This window comes from Anser anser (assembly GCF_964211835.1).
Source record: "Anser anser genome assembly, chromosome: 4".
In the NCBI taxonomy this organism is placed as follows: Eukaryota; Metazoa; Chordata; class Aves; order Anseriformes; family Anatidae; genus Anser; species Anser anser.
Genome location: NC_139724.1, coordinates 69,812,753 through 69,828,334, shown reverse-complemented (window position 1 = coordinate 69,828,334; position 15,582 = coordinate 69,812,753). Strand labels below are relative to the sequence as shown.

Below are 15,582 nucleotides of genomic sequence, written 5' to 3'. Positions count from 1 at the left end.
ATACCTATTAGATTTAAGTTGACAAAAAAACAGCACTTAAATGATTTGGTGCAGAATGAATAATTGTCAAATACTCTTAATTAAGCACAGTCACTCTCATGTCAGCCATAACATCTTCTAATTTGCTTTATTCTCAAGACTTACCTATGTTTTTCTAGTTCGTTGTGTGATGACCTATTAAAAAAAAGAAAAGAGATATTAGAGAACAGGATAAATACCAAGATTTCAGAATATTAAAAAGCCAACGCCTGCGTATGTTGCAGGAGAGCTAAAATCTATACTTATAGGTATTATGAAACAGCTTTGCTGTGAAATTGGCTCACTTTTACATCCCTTAGATACTTCAAGGTACCAACTTCATTTCCATGAGTAAACCGTGGGTTTGTGGGGAATTATAATGAATTTGCATATATAAAGTTTTCAATAGATTCAGAGACTGAGTTGGACGTGAAAAAATGATCAGGTTAGTAATAAAAACAGCCCACAAGATCTTTATCTGCAAAGAAAAATTATGAGGGGGCAGAAAGCGTTAGAAGATCTAAATGGCAACGGGTAAGAGGAAAAAGCCCCCAGAAAGCTGGCTTCCAAGCCCAAGGAGAAGCAGAGGGAAAAAGCAGCAGCGAACCACCACCATTGCTGTTGACGTTTATGACAAGACAGAGGAATCCTCTGAATTCTTCCGAGCCTACAAACAGAAGAAAAATCACAGTCCCTGAACTGACCACATCAGTACACAATTCTCCTCCAGGCTACTAGGATTCAAGATTTGTTCTTCCTCCCAGCTGATGCCCCTGGTTCTTTTGCCATTCGAAGGCAGCCCTAACTTCTTGGAGGACTTTTGATTCCCCCGATCGATTCAGCTGGAAATACCAATTTCATTTATTTACACAGCGCGGACTGAAAACACTCCCAAAAATCAAGTCATTGTCACCACTTCAAAACCAGCAACTCCCCAGCCCGTTACTTCTGTCCAGTTAACTCCGCTTCCAGTACATAAGGATCAAAAGACACATCAGGGCAGCAGCAACCACGGCAAGGCAGCTCTCCTACGTCGTGCCACAACCCTGTGCCTGCCCTGGGCGTTACGTGCTGCCCGAGGTGGCTGTGCCGAGGCCCGGGGTGCAGGCACTGGGTCCGTTCTCACCCGCAGGGCGAGCGGGGACACCTCGGGGTGTGAGATCCCCCCCGTGGAAACGCACGAGCTGCTCAGCCGCAGGATGCTCTGCCTCCCCCTGCACGCACGCGGGTGCCGCAGCAAACCTCGATGCACTACGAACGAGAGGAACAAGGAAAGGAGAGCTCACGCAAAGGAGCAACTATTGACCAAACCCACCGGCGATTCAGTGCACGCCGGCACAACGCCTCATCTCACCGTGCATTAAGCGGACGGCCCCTCTGCAGGTGAAACAGAACTCAAACACGCCCAAGGTTCAGCACTGATGCTAATCTGCTTTTGCTGGAAAGCATCCCGGCGTTGTTGCTAAGACATCAACTAGGTCAACCATTACCTGGTATCGTTTTCTGGGTAGCCTAGGAATTATTTTTTTAACCTGCTGCATCAGGTGAGCCACAGCCAGGTAATACATCTGTTCCTCCAATGCCAGGCAAGCGGTCCTGAGCAACTCAGCCAGACCGAAAGCGGTTTAAAGATGCTCTGTGCTACGTCGACAGGTGAGGGTGAACTGAGTTTATTGCAGCTTACTGTCTTTGCCATGCGACCACATAAGGGGGTGCTGTTTTTATTTTCCACTCCTCCATCCACCGAAATAGATCAAACTTTTGCTCCACAACAAGTAAACAGCGCTACGCCAAACCAGCAAAAACAACAAACACAGAAAACACAGGATCAGTCTGGAACCGCTGTCCCCAAACACAATGTCACACAGATGATGTTCACAGGGGACTCCGAGAGAGAGATAAAACATAGGTAGGCCTAAAATGATCTTCACGGAGGGACCTCCCTCACTTTTTGAGGATTATACACGAGCTCGCCGTAGCCAAGCCTGATCCCCCTGGTTCACACCTGACTTTGGTGACACCAGCAGGAGAAGCACGGACCAAAACTGAAGCCAGATGCACCCCGGCCAGCTGTGGGGCCACAGCTGCACTCCCTCCTTGTGCCAGGCACAAACGAGGGGCTACGAAGCGGTGTGCAAGCGCAGGCACCAGCTGCACGCTGCATGTAGCACCGGGAGGCTGAGCACCAGCTGATTAACACGCCGGCTGATTAACAAACCGCCTGATTAACGTGCTGGCTCTTGGGCCCAGCCCGGGAACCAAAACCGAGCGCGCTGACATTTACCTGACAGCTGCTCCAGCTACAGAGCAGGCTAAATGCCCTACAACCTGACAGGTCGGCTCTGACAATCCATTAGAAAGCACAACAGCGTGTTTGGTTGCTTTGGGAGGGGGCCTGGGGAAAAGATGAACATCTAAATACTATTTACTTTCTCCTTCTTCTGCATATCACAAGAATATCCATCTCCTTTTAGTGCTATCTGAAGTGAGGGAAAAGAAAGTGAGAACTGGTCTGCACGCGCTACCTCAATTTCCAAGTGGAGCCTTATTATTTCAGCAATAGGGAGTGGGCCAAGACTAAGGCGACATATAAACAGACATCCACACAGAAGAAACAGGTCTGTGACTGCAGTTTTCGGAGGAATGGTCTGCAGAGCTCTTCAAAAGTGGCTGCAAGAGCAGGAAGACTTTTGGTGTTCAGGTTAAGTCCTTTACATCGGGTTCTCCACGCAAGATCCTGGGGAGCTGGGGTAGCACCAGTACATGAGAGGTGTCAGTGAAAGGGTTCAGCTAAAAAAGGGAACAAAATTTAAAAAAAATTATCAACAAAAAGGATTCAGCAAGAAATTGGGAGTGCCACTGCTCTGCACCGCGCTGCTGACTTGCAGCGATGGCACTGCTGACCCGAGGCACCCCAGCACCCGTTCGAGCAGTTAACCACCTACGAAGCAGCAGTTGTGTTCTCTTGGCGAATGAACTGTCAAACGAAGGCTTGGAAGAAGGCGGGGGGAAACTAAGTGAATTCCTGTTTTGCTTTTGCAAGATGCCGCAACGTTTCCAGGAGCACTTCCCCAGCCTGGGATCAGAGCCCCGTTCCCCTCTGCAGCCTTCCTCCCAAACCTGCGCCTGGACGGAGCTCAGCCCTTTGTGCAGGTGCCGTCACAAGGATGAGACGAACACAGAGAAGAGCCCTCCAAAAGCCAAGCGACCTCCTACCGCTGAGCTGCTGAGAGACCCTGCTCCTCCTCAGAGAAACCCAGGCCGGCTCCAGCCAGGGAGCCAGCTCCAGGCTGCGGGTCACCGACACGCTCGCAACTCCCAACGCCTTCTGCAGCACGACGGTGAGCAGAGCCGGCTAGACATCGGCGTGCTGAAAACACAGGCGAACATCCTGCACGCACCAGGGCTTTCAGGTAGAGGCAGGGCTGGGCAGGCGCTGCACAGGCCACGTGCAGAGGGCAACACAAAGTCACGCAACCCGGCGGCGTTGGAGGACACAACCCCACCTCAGGTCGCGCAGCGCTCGCAGGGCTGCCAGAGCAACGGGCGGTGTAAGAACTGAACGGCCTCCATTTCACACCTTGTCCAGGCCAAGGGAGCGAGGACAGAGCAAGAAGTCGTACGGGATGCTGCACGTTAAGCTTCTGTATCCGATTCCAACTCCTGATGTGCTGCGGTGTGAGCGCACAGCTCGTAAACCTCGCCTTCTTGCCGCTGCCCTGGATGTCACCTCCACGTGGCTTTTCCCTGTAAGGATCCTGACCCACTTCCAGGGAATTCCTTGTCCTCACCCATCATCTGCCACGGGGCACACACGGAAATACCAGGCCCTGCAGCACGTGGGGCCAGGACGAGCGTAAGACCAAAGCGCGGGCACGCAGGCGTCCCGCCTCTGCGAGCTGCTCCCGGGGTGTTTTTCCACTTGGTTTCATCTGGGCACACCACTCACAGCCTGCCGGTACGGAATGAATCCGCCAGAAATGGCTTCTGCATTCTCCTCATAGCACACGCGGCACGCTCCCTCGTGCACAGCTCTGGCTCCTGATGCAAGCTGGCGCTGCCACATGCTCGCAGCAGCGAGCTCAGAGGCACTTCCCAAACATCGACGATTTTTCTCCCCCCCCCCCCCCCTCGATTACTTGAAGGCTGCAACTCCTCGGCGTTCCAGGCTCCTTGGTGGTGACAGAGCAGTCGGTGAGATTTAGCGTATCAGGACTAAAATGCATCGTTTTAAAAAAAAACAAACACGGTGCTATCGATTGCTGCCCCTCTGCTGGGGGTTTGAGGGAAGCAGACCCAGGGGGATCCATCCAATTCAGAAAGCCAGGCAAAAAAAAGCAGAGGAGTCATCTCCACAGCCTGCTTCACGGTGTTTTAGTCTGACCCTTCCATAAAATAGTAATAAAAAAAAAGATAATGAAAAGAAAAATCAGGCTCTGGTCCCTCAGCTGCTTGCCGTGGGCATGGAACAACATCTGCACAGAGCAAGGGGCTTGCTCTGCGGGGCACGGGCTGCCTCTCACCGCGAGCCAACACTAACAGAGGAATTCGGACACGAAGCTCTGTTTTCATTTGAAACACCAAACGCAGCTTTCATCCTTTTCTGCCCATAACCCTGCACCAGAGCACGGCACCAAGTACGAGTCTATTTACGTAACACTCCAACAAAAACACCGATTTTGATAGATACAGGAGATATATTTATAAACGGGCGCTTATTTTGCTTTCATTCCCCCCCACCTTCCCTAAAGCAGCTCCTAAATTAACACGCCAAGCGCCGCACCGCTGACGTCCAATTCCTTTCTCTGCAAGTCAATTTATCCGTGACCTCAGTAGACTGGCATCTAACGCCACGATTTCAGTTTTCGTTTTACCTTATTTCTGACCCTTTCACGGCAGGGACGTTCGGGGGCTGACACCGCTCCTCCTCGCACCCACGCGCAGCCCAGGCCATCGGGGCTCGGTGGCGTAAACCTTCCTGGCCCGGGGCTGCGAAGGGTACGAGCAGCAGGGCATCAAGCCCTCTGGATCCTCTCTGTGTGCTCTGGCACTGCCACGAAGGGCGCTGCCCACGGGGCGAGCATTTCAAATCCTCTCTTCTTCCCCCTATTTCTTGTTTTCTGTGAGCACCGAAACATTTGGGCTTGAGGATGTCACTACAGACGGGGAGCACGGAAGCCCGGCTACCTGCGGGCTGAGGCGGTTTCCTACCCAAGTGCCCTGCCTCGCTGGCACACGTCACCGAATTTCGGATCTGTGTCACGCTCCTCCTCGGCACGCCGCACGCGTTACCTGCCCGCGGCACTGCACCAAACAGCAACCGGCTGAAGGCTTGCTGTTACCACTTCCAAGGCACAACCCCCCTAAATCCAGCTGTTTGTTTTACGCCTTTTCTTTGTATCCAGCCAGACGTTAACAAGAATTATTAGACTGCATTGCACTGCTTTAGGAACTCCAGCTACTGCTCCGCGAAGAGGAGACATTTATTATCCTGCGGTCAAGTACATGATAAGTATTTGTGTAACAAGATGTGACCTCGGTTTACCTCTCCTCCCCCCAAAAGTCAATTACAGGCTTCTGCTTTTCTCAAATCTCCTGTTCTCCTTGCAAAACAAGCAGGCGGTTTCATTTGCCAGAGGATTTTGGTCAAAACTATTGGAGGAGAACGAGTCTGAACCTCAGCAGAGGACACTGCAAAACGACAAACTGGAGAGAGAAAACAAAGCAGTTTGGTTTGTGTGACATGGGGAAGGGCATGTTGTAGGAAAGCTGGTAAGAAAAAAACACAAAATCAAGTAATTTAATGTAGAAGTGAAAAAGATGGCTAAATATAATGTCTGATAGCCACGAACCACGCTGGGAACGCTCTGCTTAGCGATAAACACTTCCAAATTTGATCCGAAGCTATCAGTGGGCAAAGCAAAGCTGTTAAATTCCTGCAGTGGACAGAAGGCTTATAGATTTTGGTTGATTAAACGCGGTTATGCTGCTATTTTTCCCCACCGTGACCCCAAACCTGCCAAATCTCCTCCTCATTCGACCACAATCGAGGAGCTGACCCCAATGCGATTGCCCTGCCCCAAGGGCTGCCCCCCTCCCTCCGACGCCTTTTCCCTCCTTCCCTTCTCCCATTTTGCAAGGATGAGGAGGAAGATGTTTTTCACGCTTTAACAGACACACACATACATGTGTTTAGCTCATGAGGCATGAAAAACATATCATTTAAATATATATCATATACATAGCCTGATCAGATGATGTAAACACGGGGAGCCGAGGATGCTGCAAGCAGCAGGATGTAAAAGCCGATGACGAAAACAACAACGAAACCCCTGCAGTTTTGAAACGCGCAGCTATCTGCTCCTTCCCTTCCCCTCCAACCTTAAGCACATACTTTTATGTAAGAAAAAAGAAGAATGCAGCAATTAGGCACGAGCTTCAGACGTGCAGGCAATCGTGCCTGCCTCCATCTGATGCTCCGAACCCAGCGCATCTGGAAAATGGTCGGAGTGGCACAGCATGGACAAACACTTTGCCTGGTGCTTCGCATCACCTACGGCCACTCCACGTCCTCTGAACTTTGGCCACTCGTCTGCCTCTGGTAATCTTTGAGTTGCTGAGGAAGACGTAGCTGTATTACCAAAAATTCAGGCTCTAGTCCATGGCTCAGACCCTACAGCTCCAAATAACAACAAACAGCGATGCTGGTGTACTTCACACGTTTTAGACCGGGTGTTCACACGTAAGAATAATTTTTCCCCCCTCAAATTTAAGCTCACAGCCAAACCTGCGGTCGCTAGGAGCGGGTACAGCGCCGGTAAGTACAATGCAGAGGTGCCCACACAGCTCAGCCCCTGAAGGAGCAGGATGCTGCATTAAAACGCTGCGGCTCCACTCCACACGCTGCCAGGCGAGCCCAGCAGCCGAGCTGAACGAGACCGACCCCTGCCGCGGTGGTGGCCGCCTTTGGAGCCGCTTCTCGAGGAGCATCGGCTCGTCCCAAAGCACAAACAAGTCGCTGCTGATCGCTGCGGCCGGAAGAACTGAAAGTGCAAGTAAATGCGTGCGCTGCATGCCGCTGGATGGCATTTCTGAAGGTTACCGCTGCTACATGGCGAGAGACAGGGCAAAAGTCAGAGCAGGTAAATGCAAACCTCCAGTCAGAAAGAAATGCAGGATGCTAACTGCAAGCAGGCATGCACGTCTCAGCTTCGATAACGCCAGCAAGTCCGCAAGCAGCAACCTTTTAATTCTGCTGTATTTGATAGATTACAAATCCTCTCCTAAAAACTCCTGAAAGCAGCTTACAGTTCAGACAAATAACTATTTTGCAGTGGGTGACAAGAGACCTAGGAAAGGAAATGATGGAATAATAGCTCTGTAAGTAACACAGATTTCCTGAATACCAGAGACAGAAGAAATCTGCAACTGTGAATTTCTTTTAAAGGCAGCAAGCATCCTTCATGGCAAAATAATTAAAAGCCTTCAGGAGCAGTGTCTCAGCGAAGTCCTGCTTTCTTTCTAAGAAGACTTTCTTTTCAAAATGAACTGATGACTTCTCTATAACCCAAGAGGGGACAAAGAATTCAACTAAAACCCTGAGCTGTCGGACTGCAGCAATGCAAACCCCAGAAGGGTTCGCCTGACTTGCAGCAGGGGAACAATTCGCTTCCCCCATGGCCACAGCAAGACACGGTGCTCAGCCACGGCAGGCAGAGCAGAAAGGCTCGTGAGCTTGTGGTTTTATCGAGGAGGGAGCCCCTCAGCTTGTGATTTCAGCTTGCATCTTCGGCACCCCACAACCCTTCGGGGCCCTGCGGGATCCCCAGTGGGGGAACGAGACCGGCGGCCAATTTGGAAAACAAGTCACGTGCGAGCCGAGTTCATGTTAGGCTATCCTAGAGGAACCAGCGTCCGCCGTGCCGCGGGGCCACGCAGGCCCAGCCGGGCACCGTCTTGAGACCGAAGCAGCCCTGGAAGAGCGAAGCAGAGCAGGCAGAGCACAGGGCTGGAGGAGTTCCCAGGCGGGGGCCGGCGCTGTCCCTGTAAGACAGCCTCCTGCACGTACACAGCCACTGCCGGAGCAGCAAACAAAGCTGCAGAGAGCCTGCGCACAGCAGCCCTCCCCTAATGCCATCGCAGCACAGGTAGTGGCTGCGGGGAGGAAAACAACGGGCAAAACAAAAAAATTAAATAAACCGTGCGGTAACCACGATAAACCACGGCCGGGTCGTGCGGTTCGACGGCGGGGCACGGGACTGGCCGGCCGGCTGGCTGAGCTGCCCAGCGGCGCTGCAGGAGCCCTGGAGGGGTCAAGTTCACTCCGACACCTCCTGCTCTGGCACCTGGAGGAGAAGTCTGGAGGAGAAGTCGGAGCACGGCGTTGGGTTTTGGGCCCCGCCACCCCAACCGGGGCCGCATCTGGGGATGGGCAAGGCAGCCTGGCAGGGCTTTGGAAATAAACAGCGTGGGGAGGGGGGTGTTAGGGAAGAAAAAAAAGGGGGGCGTAAGGCAGGAGTGCCACGCAGGGAGAGGCCTGGGCGGCGGCGCTGAGGGCCGCAGGAGAAGCCGGCGGCAGCGGGAGCGCGGCGAGGAGCTGGTGTACGCGTGGCAGTGTTTATACGGCGGATCAAAACAGAGCCAAGCCCAGCCAAGGGAAAAACATGGCGACTGCCGGGACAGGGGGGGAGAGCCAGGCCAGGGGCTCGGCGTTACCTGCTGCTGGGGGCTCTCCTGGCCAGGGGGGCCGCCTTTGTTTTCTTGCGGGAGTAGTCACTGGCGAAGGGCAGCACGGAGGCATAGCCGTGTTCTGCTTCTGGGGACAAAGTCAGCGTTAGTGGCAGCGTACATAGATTTTTATTTTTTCTTCCTCCATGCATCTTTTTAATTCCCTTTGCCAGAACCTTAAAAGAACAGTTTTTTTTATTTTTTTGGATTTGTTTGGGTGTTATTCTGGCGCCTCGCGAAGAAGCGAGGCGAAAGATAAAGGCACCGAGGTGAAACAAACGAAACCCGAGTGCCCAAAGCAGGGGGATTACCCTAAGAAAAATAAAAAATAAAAATAAACCCCCAGGCGGAGCATGCATCCAAAGGGGGGGGAAGGGGATGGGGGGGGGGTGAAAGCTGCGGTCCGATCGCTTCTCAACGCCCCCCAGTACCTCGGTCCCTCCGCTCCAAGTACTCGGCCGCCTCCAGGAGAATGAGCAGCGAGTTCAGCTCCATGGCTGGGTGCGCCGAGCCGAGCCCCTCACAGCCGCCGCCCCCCCCCCCGCCCGCTCCGCGCCGAGCCCCACACGCGGGGGACTCCCCGGTTATAAGGCACCCCGCGCAACCTACATTTGACACACCGCCGACGGGCAGCCCCCTCCGCCAATCCGCGCGCGCGCTGCGCACAAAGGGCGGGACCTGCCCCCTCCGCCGGGCCAATCGGAAGGCAGAGCTCTCCACTCCCCCCCACCCCCCTTTTTCCTCTGGCTGGGGCAGGGAATGTTGACAGATCGCCGCGCGCGCCGCGATTGGCTGGCCGCTATAGTAACAATTTAGAAGCCGAAGCTTAGCAACAGCACGTGGTGGCCCGGCCCCCGCGCCCGCTGAGTGGCTGGCTCCGTGCATGTTAAGCAGCCAGCGGGCGCCGATTGGTCCGCGGGGCGGCATGCAAATAAGGGAGGGTGAGGGGACCAATGGGGCGTGGCGTGCGGCGGGGGGGCGGGGAGGAAGGGCGTGGGCAGCCAATGGGCGGTGCGGGGGGAGGCGGGGCGTTGCTGTGAGGAAGAGGCAAGGCAGGGAGGGGGCGGAGCCGGCGGCAGCGCCTCACGCGGGGCGAGAGCGCCTGACGGGGGAAAACAAACCGGCGGGCAGAACGAGGAGAAATGGGAAATAAAGTGAAATAAAATGAAATGAAACGAAATAAAACGAAATAAAATGATGTGAAATGAAGTAAAATGAAGTAAAATGAAGTGAAATTAAATAAAATGACGTAAAATTAGGTGAAATTAAGCGGAAAAGCTGAGGCGGGGGAGCCCGGCTGCTGCTGACGGGAGGCGCCGCCGCCGCCATCGCCCCGCCGGGCCCGGCCGCCCCCCGAGGTTCCACGGGTGCGAGGCGATCGCTGCCCGCCGGGCGGAAGGGGCCGGGCCGCCGCCGCCGCTCCCCGCCCAGCCCCGCTGAGGAGCCGCCAGGCCCGCTCCGGGGCCGCGCTGCGCGTGCGCGGGGCCGTGTGGTGCTGGGGGCTGCCGTGGAGGGGTGTCACAGAATCGGCAATTTTGGGAAAAAACGCCGAGATCATGTGGTCCAACCATCCCTACCACCGCTTTCACCACTAAACCGTGTCCCTAAGCACCACGTCCAGCCTTTCCTTGAACACCCCCGGGGACGGTGACTCCACCACCTCCCTGGGCAACCTGTCCCAATGCCCAGCCACTCTTTCTGAGGAGAAATTTCTCCTAATTTTCAACCTAATTCTGTCTGATGTTCCAGACAGATCGCAGTCCTGCTGCTCATTATGAGAGGGTATAATACCAAATAATGTCAGTGTATGAATAGAATTAAGGAAAAGCCTCAAGAGTGGTGAGTACAGAAATAACCGAATAGGAATGAAAAAGGTGGTACAAATTGGATGGCAGAGATCTGTGCAAAAAAAGAGCCCGGCACGTATATCCATGACCCCTTACGGCACGCAGGCAAGAGGAAAACAGCAGCACTGCAAAAATACGCAGAGTTAAAAGAATTACTAAACCGTACACAATAGAAAACCTAACCTGCAGAAAAAAAAAAAAAAAAAAACAGTGAAAAGCTCCCAGAAATGCAGTCAGAACTACTGCCAGCTTTCCAACCCCTGCCAGCATGTTCAGCTGCCTTTTGTCATCTGCGAACGCAGAAGCCATCTACCAGAATAGTCTGGCTCCTAGCGTAGGCTACGCTGAACAGGAAGGAGCTCAGCACCTTTCCTGTCCACGCCAGCCTATTTGCGCTCTTAACTTCGCATTCTTATCTCAGATAGCTGCTGCGCAGCTGTTGCCTGAAAATGTTGGTTTTAACATGAGCAAGAAGTTTTAAAATAGATAAATTTTAAGCTGTGCCGTTGAATGCGCATTGGTACGTCTTCGGGCCAAAAGCGCTGGAAGCCTGTAATAGGTCCTCCTGCCGAAGAGCACTTAGGCACACAAGTGGTCCCATGGATTTTAATTGAACTGTTTGAATGAGAGCTGTTCAGCATATAGCAGGGGTGCAGAATATTTTCTTCTGTGTTTATTCCTTGGCAAAAGACATCAATTCCTACGTGTTCGGCTACAGTTTCCTTTTAAGAGGAGACTAGTGATTCAGATTTAAAATAAGGGTTATGCTTTACCTTTATTTTTTTTTCTTTACTAGTCTGTATCTTGTTGCCTCAGATATGCAAATGTAAGTAGCTGGTAAATGTTGCTGATCACATTTTACTGCCATTTGGTCCAGGCCTCCGGGATGAGACAAAATACAAGGCTGTAAGGAAAGCATTGTGGTGTAGTTTCAAAGAATTTTACACCTGCTTGGAAAAAGCGAGACTCCATGACAAAAGGGAATTTGGTGTATAGATTGCAGCATTAAAAAAAAAAATTGCTCCAAGATTTTCTACTTACTGCCTGAACTGCTGAAATTGTGCTGCATGTCGATGAGACAGAAAGGTCTTCACTGCACCCATCAAAATTCATGGTAGTTTTGCTGTTGATTCATCTGGAAGTAGATTTAGAAACTATTTCACGTTGCTTTCTGCTGTGAAATAACATGAAACCGTATGTGTACAGGTCTGTGTCGTCCACGCAAGAAAGAAAGTTCCCTTTGCCTGACCACATGCATAGGGCATGTAGTAAAGAAAATGCAAAGATGCACAGATATCCTCTCTCTCTGCTCGCTGCAGCTGCTGGGACACACTCCCCTGCCTCCCTAAGGGTCAGAAACCCAGCACATCCAACCTCTCCTGGGTTGAAAACCATCAGACTCAACAGAATTGCACTTTCTGCTTTTAAATGTGAAGTATTTGGTTTTGAAAAACAGTTGTTTTAAGGTGATCCCGAACAATTTGACATTGATATGTCCATTTTCCAGGTCCCTTCCCTGCACAGCCTGAGCGCTTCAGGAAGAGAGAGGCCACTGAAGCCAGCTGGACTATGTGCACGAGCAAGTGTCACGCAACGTTAAGGGCTACAAAATAACCTCCAGCCAGTCACGAAAACAGCAGATTTCTGTTCGTGGTGTCTCTCAGTCTGAGTTATAAACTACTTGAACAGTGAGGGTGTGTGTAACCACACACAGACATACACAGACACACACACAGCCCCTGCAGATGGAACCCGGAGTAAATCCACGTGCACTTAGGTAAGGCAGCGTATGGATTGGCTCATAGCAAACAAATGCTGTACGCTGCGTGCAGACTGTACAAATGCACACTTCTGCCTGTAGTTGCGTCAGAGGAGCTTTCAGTACAGCGTGCAACAATGTGTTAGAGAACATAAAGCAAGTGTCCCCAGATTATTTCCTAGAGTGAGTTCAACTGAGCTCTGCTCAGGAGCCACCATTCAAACTTCCAAAACAGCTAGAGTGAATCTGTCTGGGTCTGGTTTTATTTGTGCCCATGAACCAGGACTACAGGACTGGCTTCAGTGAGGTCAGCATGGAGGCACAAGTGTAAGGTGGATATGAAAGATCAACTGAATTCCTTTAAGAACCAAAGTACAAGCTCTAAAATATACATAAGGTTTTGCAGATTTGCATCTCTAAATAGCTTTTTTTTTTTTTTTTTCCCATTTCTACAAGAAAGCAGCAGGAACAGCTGAGTGCTAAAGTAACAGCTGGACTGCAGTGATAAAGGGTAGCTGTCGCTTCATGGTGAAGTTTTAAAAACTTCATATTTAGAAACAGAAGGGAGAGCCATCAGTAGCCACACCCCACAACCTGCACTGTTTGTGGTTTGTGCACAGCCTGCACTTCGTGATTGGAGTGAGAGTATTTACATTTCTAGATGATACAAGGCCTTTCTTTTCCAAAATCTGTCGGTTGCCCTATGCTGTGACACGACACGTGAGCAGAGCTCTGGAGCTGAGAATCCATACTTTGAGAAAATTCCTTCGATCACCATTCACTGTGTACTCCCATGAAGAAATAATTTGTCCCTGCACGCTTTTCAGATTTGGCTCATTGCAGCTACTGCATATTTCTTTCTTTCATCTTGTTCAGTACCCTACTGTACCTTATCCCTACGTCCAAAACCCTGGCCTCCTTGGCCGTGCCTTGCAGTCCATCCCCCTGCTTCCTTGGGTGTTGCAGGGCTCAGTTAAGTAGCAAAGAACTCCAGTTGTCTTCCCACACAGGAGGGGACCTGCACTCGGAGCTGGCACTGACAAGTCTCACCTTCCTGTCTCAGCATCTCGCGTCCCATTTAATTTCTCTCCCACCTGCGATTCAGATCATGAACTCTGTTTTCTAGATGCAGAAACCAAAGCACCTGTAAGGTGAATAGCAACAAGTTCCAGAAGTGGTACTTCTGGCAGTGCCTGAGCCCAGTTTGAGATGCTTTGTCTAAAGCAGGGCCGAAGGTCACTCTCCAGCCCTGATCCCAAACAGCAGGTAGTCATTGCGGCCTCTTGGCCCTGCCTGTCTTCTGGGCTGCTGCTGGTGCATGTGCGGCTTTTAGTCACAGGCTTTATTTATGTGTGGTTTGCTTTCAGTTCAGGGGGTTGGTGTTTTTGTTTTTGTTTTAAAGTTCAAAATGCTTGAAGATGTACTGCAGCGAATCGGAGAGAGTCTAAAACTTTTCAGAGCCTAAAACCTTTCAGAGCCTAAAACTGAGGTTATGTGACATGATGCTATGTGGGATGCTGAGGGTAATGAGCTTCTGCTACAGATTTGAAGGGCTGTAGTGTGGAGGGACTCAAGTCTGTGCAGTCTCATCTGTTGTGCCTGCCCAGATTGGTGCCTGGCCTGCGATACCCCTCGAGCTGCACCCAGGTACGGGCTTGGAGAGAGCCTGGTCTGAGGACCGTGACGAGAAGCGGGCAGTATGGATAACGTGGGGCCCTACGGACCTGGGTCGCCCCCAGGTATTCAGGCAGGTGGGCTCTGTACGTGATGCCCACCAGCCCAGCCTCCTGCCTGCTATTGTTCAGTTGCTTCCTGCACTGTTCGAGGCACCGGCTTTTCAGAAGTGGTTAGATTTGTCACCTTTCTGTTTGGGATTTAGCTAGGGTTGATGGAATGCTATGGAACAGACATGCCTGAAAGTCCAATCTGAAAAAAGTAGTACTTCAAACTGAATACCGGTCCCTTTTAACATTCATTCCTTGTCAATTGCAGCATTATGAAAGACAACATTTGTGTCTCGGCGTCCTTGAGAGTTTGGCTGAAGGGACCCTGAATGCTCCCTCTGCCAGCACTCCTCGAGCAGCGAGCTGCTTGGAGCAGCGAGACGCGCGGTACCCTGCCTCCAGCCCCCAGGGCCACTTCTGTGTTGAGGCACGAAATTATTCCTAACTGATTGAAGCGAGGCATAGATTGAAAAGCTTGAGAGGCACTGATTTACGCCATCATCTGGCTCCACATCAACTCTATTTTACCTGAGCTGTGCCTGATAATTTGGGATAGCATCTTCCTAAAAAATCTTCCCTGATGCTGCCGCTCTCAAAGCGCTTTACGGAAGGCAGCGGTATCGCTGCTTTCATTTTAAAAGACAAAAAAGAAACGGAGACATAGGCAAACCAACTCAGTGCCACTGAGCCAGGGGAGGAGCTGGGGGTAGGACCGGGTATCCCAGTTCCCAGTGCAGCGTGTTGGGCTTTATGTTACACTTGGAGGGAAGGATTTATTATATGATTTTGGTTCTGAATCCCAGACATGTCCTGGCTTTATTACATTCCCTGGTGTAGGAAGGGGACCTTGAGCACATTTGTATCACATTAAGCTTCCACAAAATATATAGCCTAATGCAGTGCAAAGAGGCTTTGAAGAAACCGTGACTCAGACCCACTTTGCATTAGAGTGTTTGGGGGGGAGGTGGGCATGGGCAGCTGCCTAAAGTCGCTGCTGGAAGGAGCTGATGGATTAAACATTTCTTCTTTAACAGAAAATTTGCAGTCGGGCCTTCCCGTTAGGTTACTTTGGTACAAGCACCTCGTATAGCAGTAAAAGCATATTCTAGCTCAGTGCCATGGTCTTCTAAGCTGTCTCGGTGCCTACTACCACTGTTGCAGTCCAGGACAGAGAAACAGAGCAGGGTCATGTACACACTAGCAAATGGAGATAAAACCAGTCTGGCTTTGGCAAATGGTCCATTTTACGAGGAGAGGGAGGCAACTGCGGGCTTTATAAATAAAATCAGTTACTGGTAGCGCAGCCTCAATGGCATCTGTCCTGTGAACATAAAAAAAAAAACATTTTCTTACCTAAGGTACATGCTTCCTGGGATCTGTGAAGTGAATCATGTCTACTGAATTTCCAGGAAGAATCTCTAACAAACTTGTATCACTGTTCAGTCTGGAAGTACGGAAGAATGAGCTCATTTGTCCTGTGGAGACCGACAGAGCTGTTAGCTATCAT

The 15,582-nt window shown here is 51.3% G+C and overlaps 1 protein-coding gene across 3 annotated transcripts in view; it reads right to left on the bottom strand.

The window, feature by feature from the left end:
* The window catches only part of MXD4 (MAX dimerization protein 4), a 40,404-nt gene extending 31,082 nt beyond the window's left edge, over nucleotides 1–9,322 (bottom strand). The window contains exons 1-3 of one of the 3 annotated variants that reach the window (XM_083833934.1): nucleotides 9,177–9,322; nucleotides 8,734–8,833; nucleotides 145–174 (exon numbers count right to left, since the gene is read on the bottom strand). In XM_083833934.1, coding sequence (XP_083690060.1) covers nucleotides 145–174; nucleotides 8,734–8,833; nucleotides 9,177–9,240 — 194 coding nt within the window. In that variant the 5' untranslated portion in view covers nucleotides 9,241–9,322. The remainder of the gene's footprint in view (nucleotides 1–144; nucleotides 175–8,733; nucleotides 8,834–9,176) is intronic. The other 2 variants (XM_083833935.1, XM_083833936.1) reach the window with 2 other exon arrangements.
* Nucleotides 9,323–15,582: the final 6,260 nt, after the last annotated feature.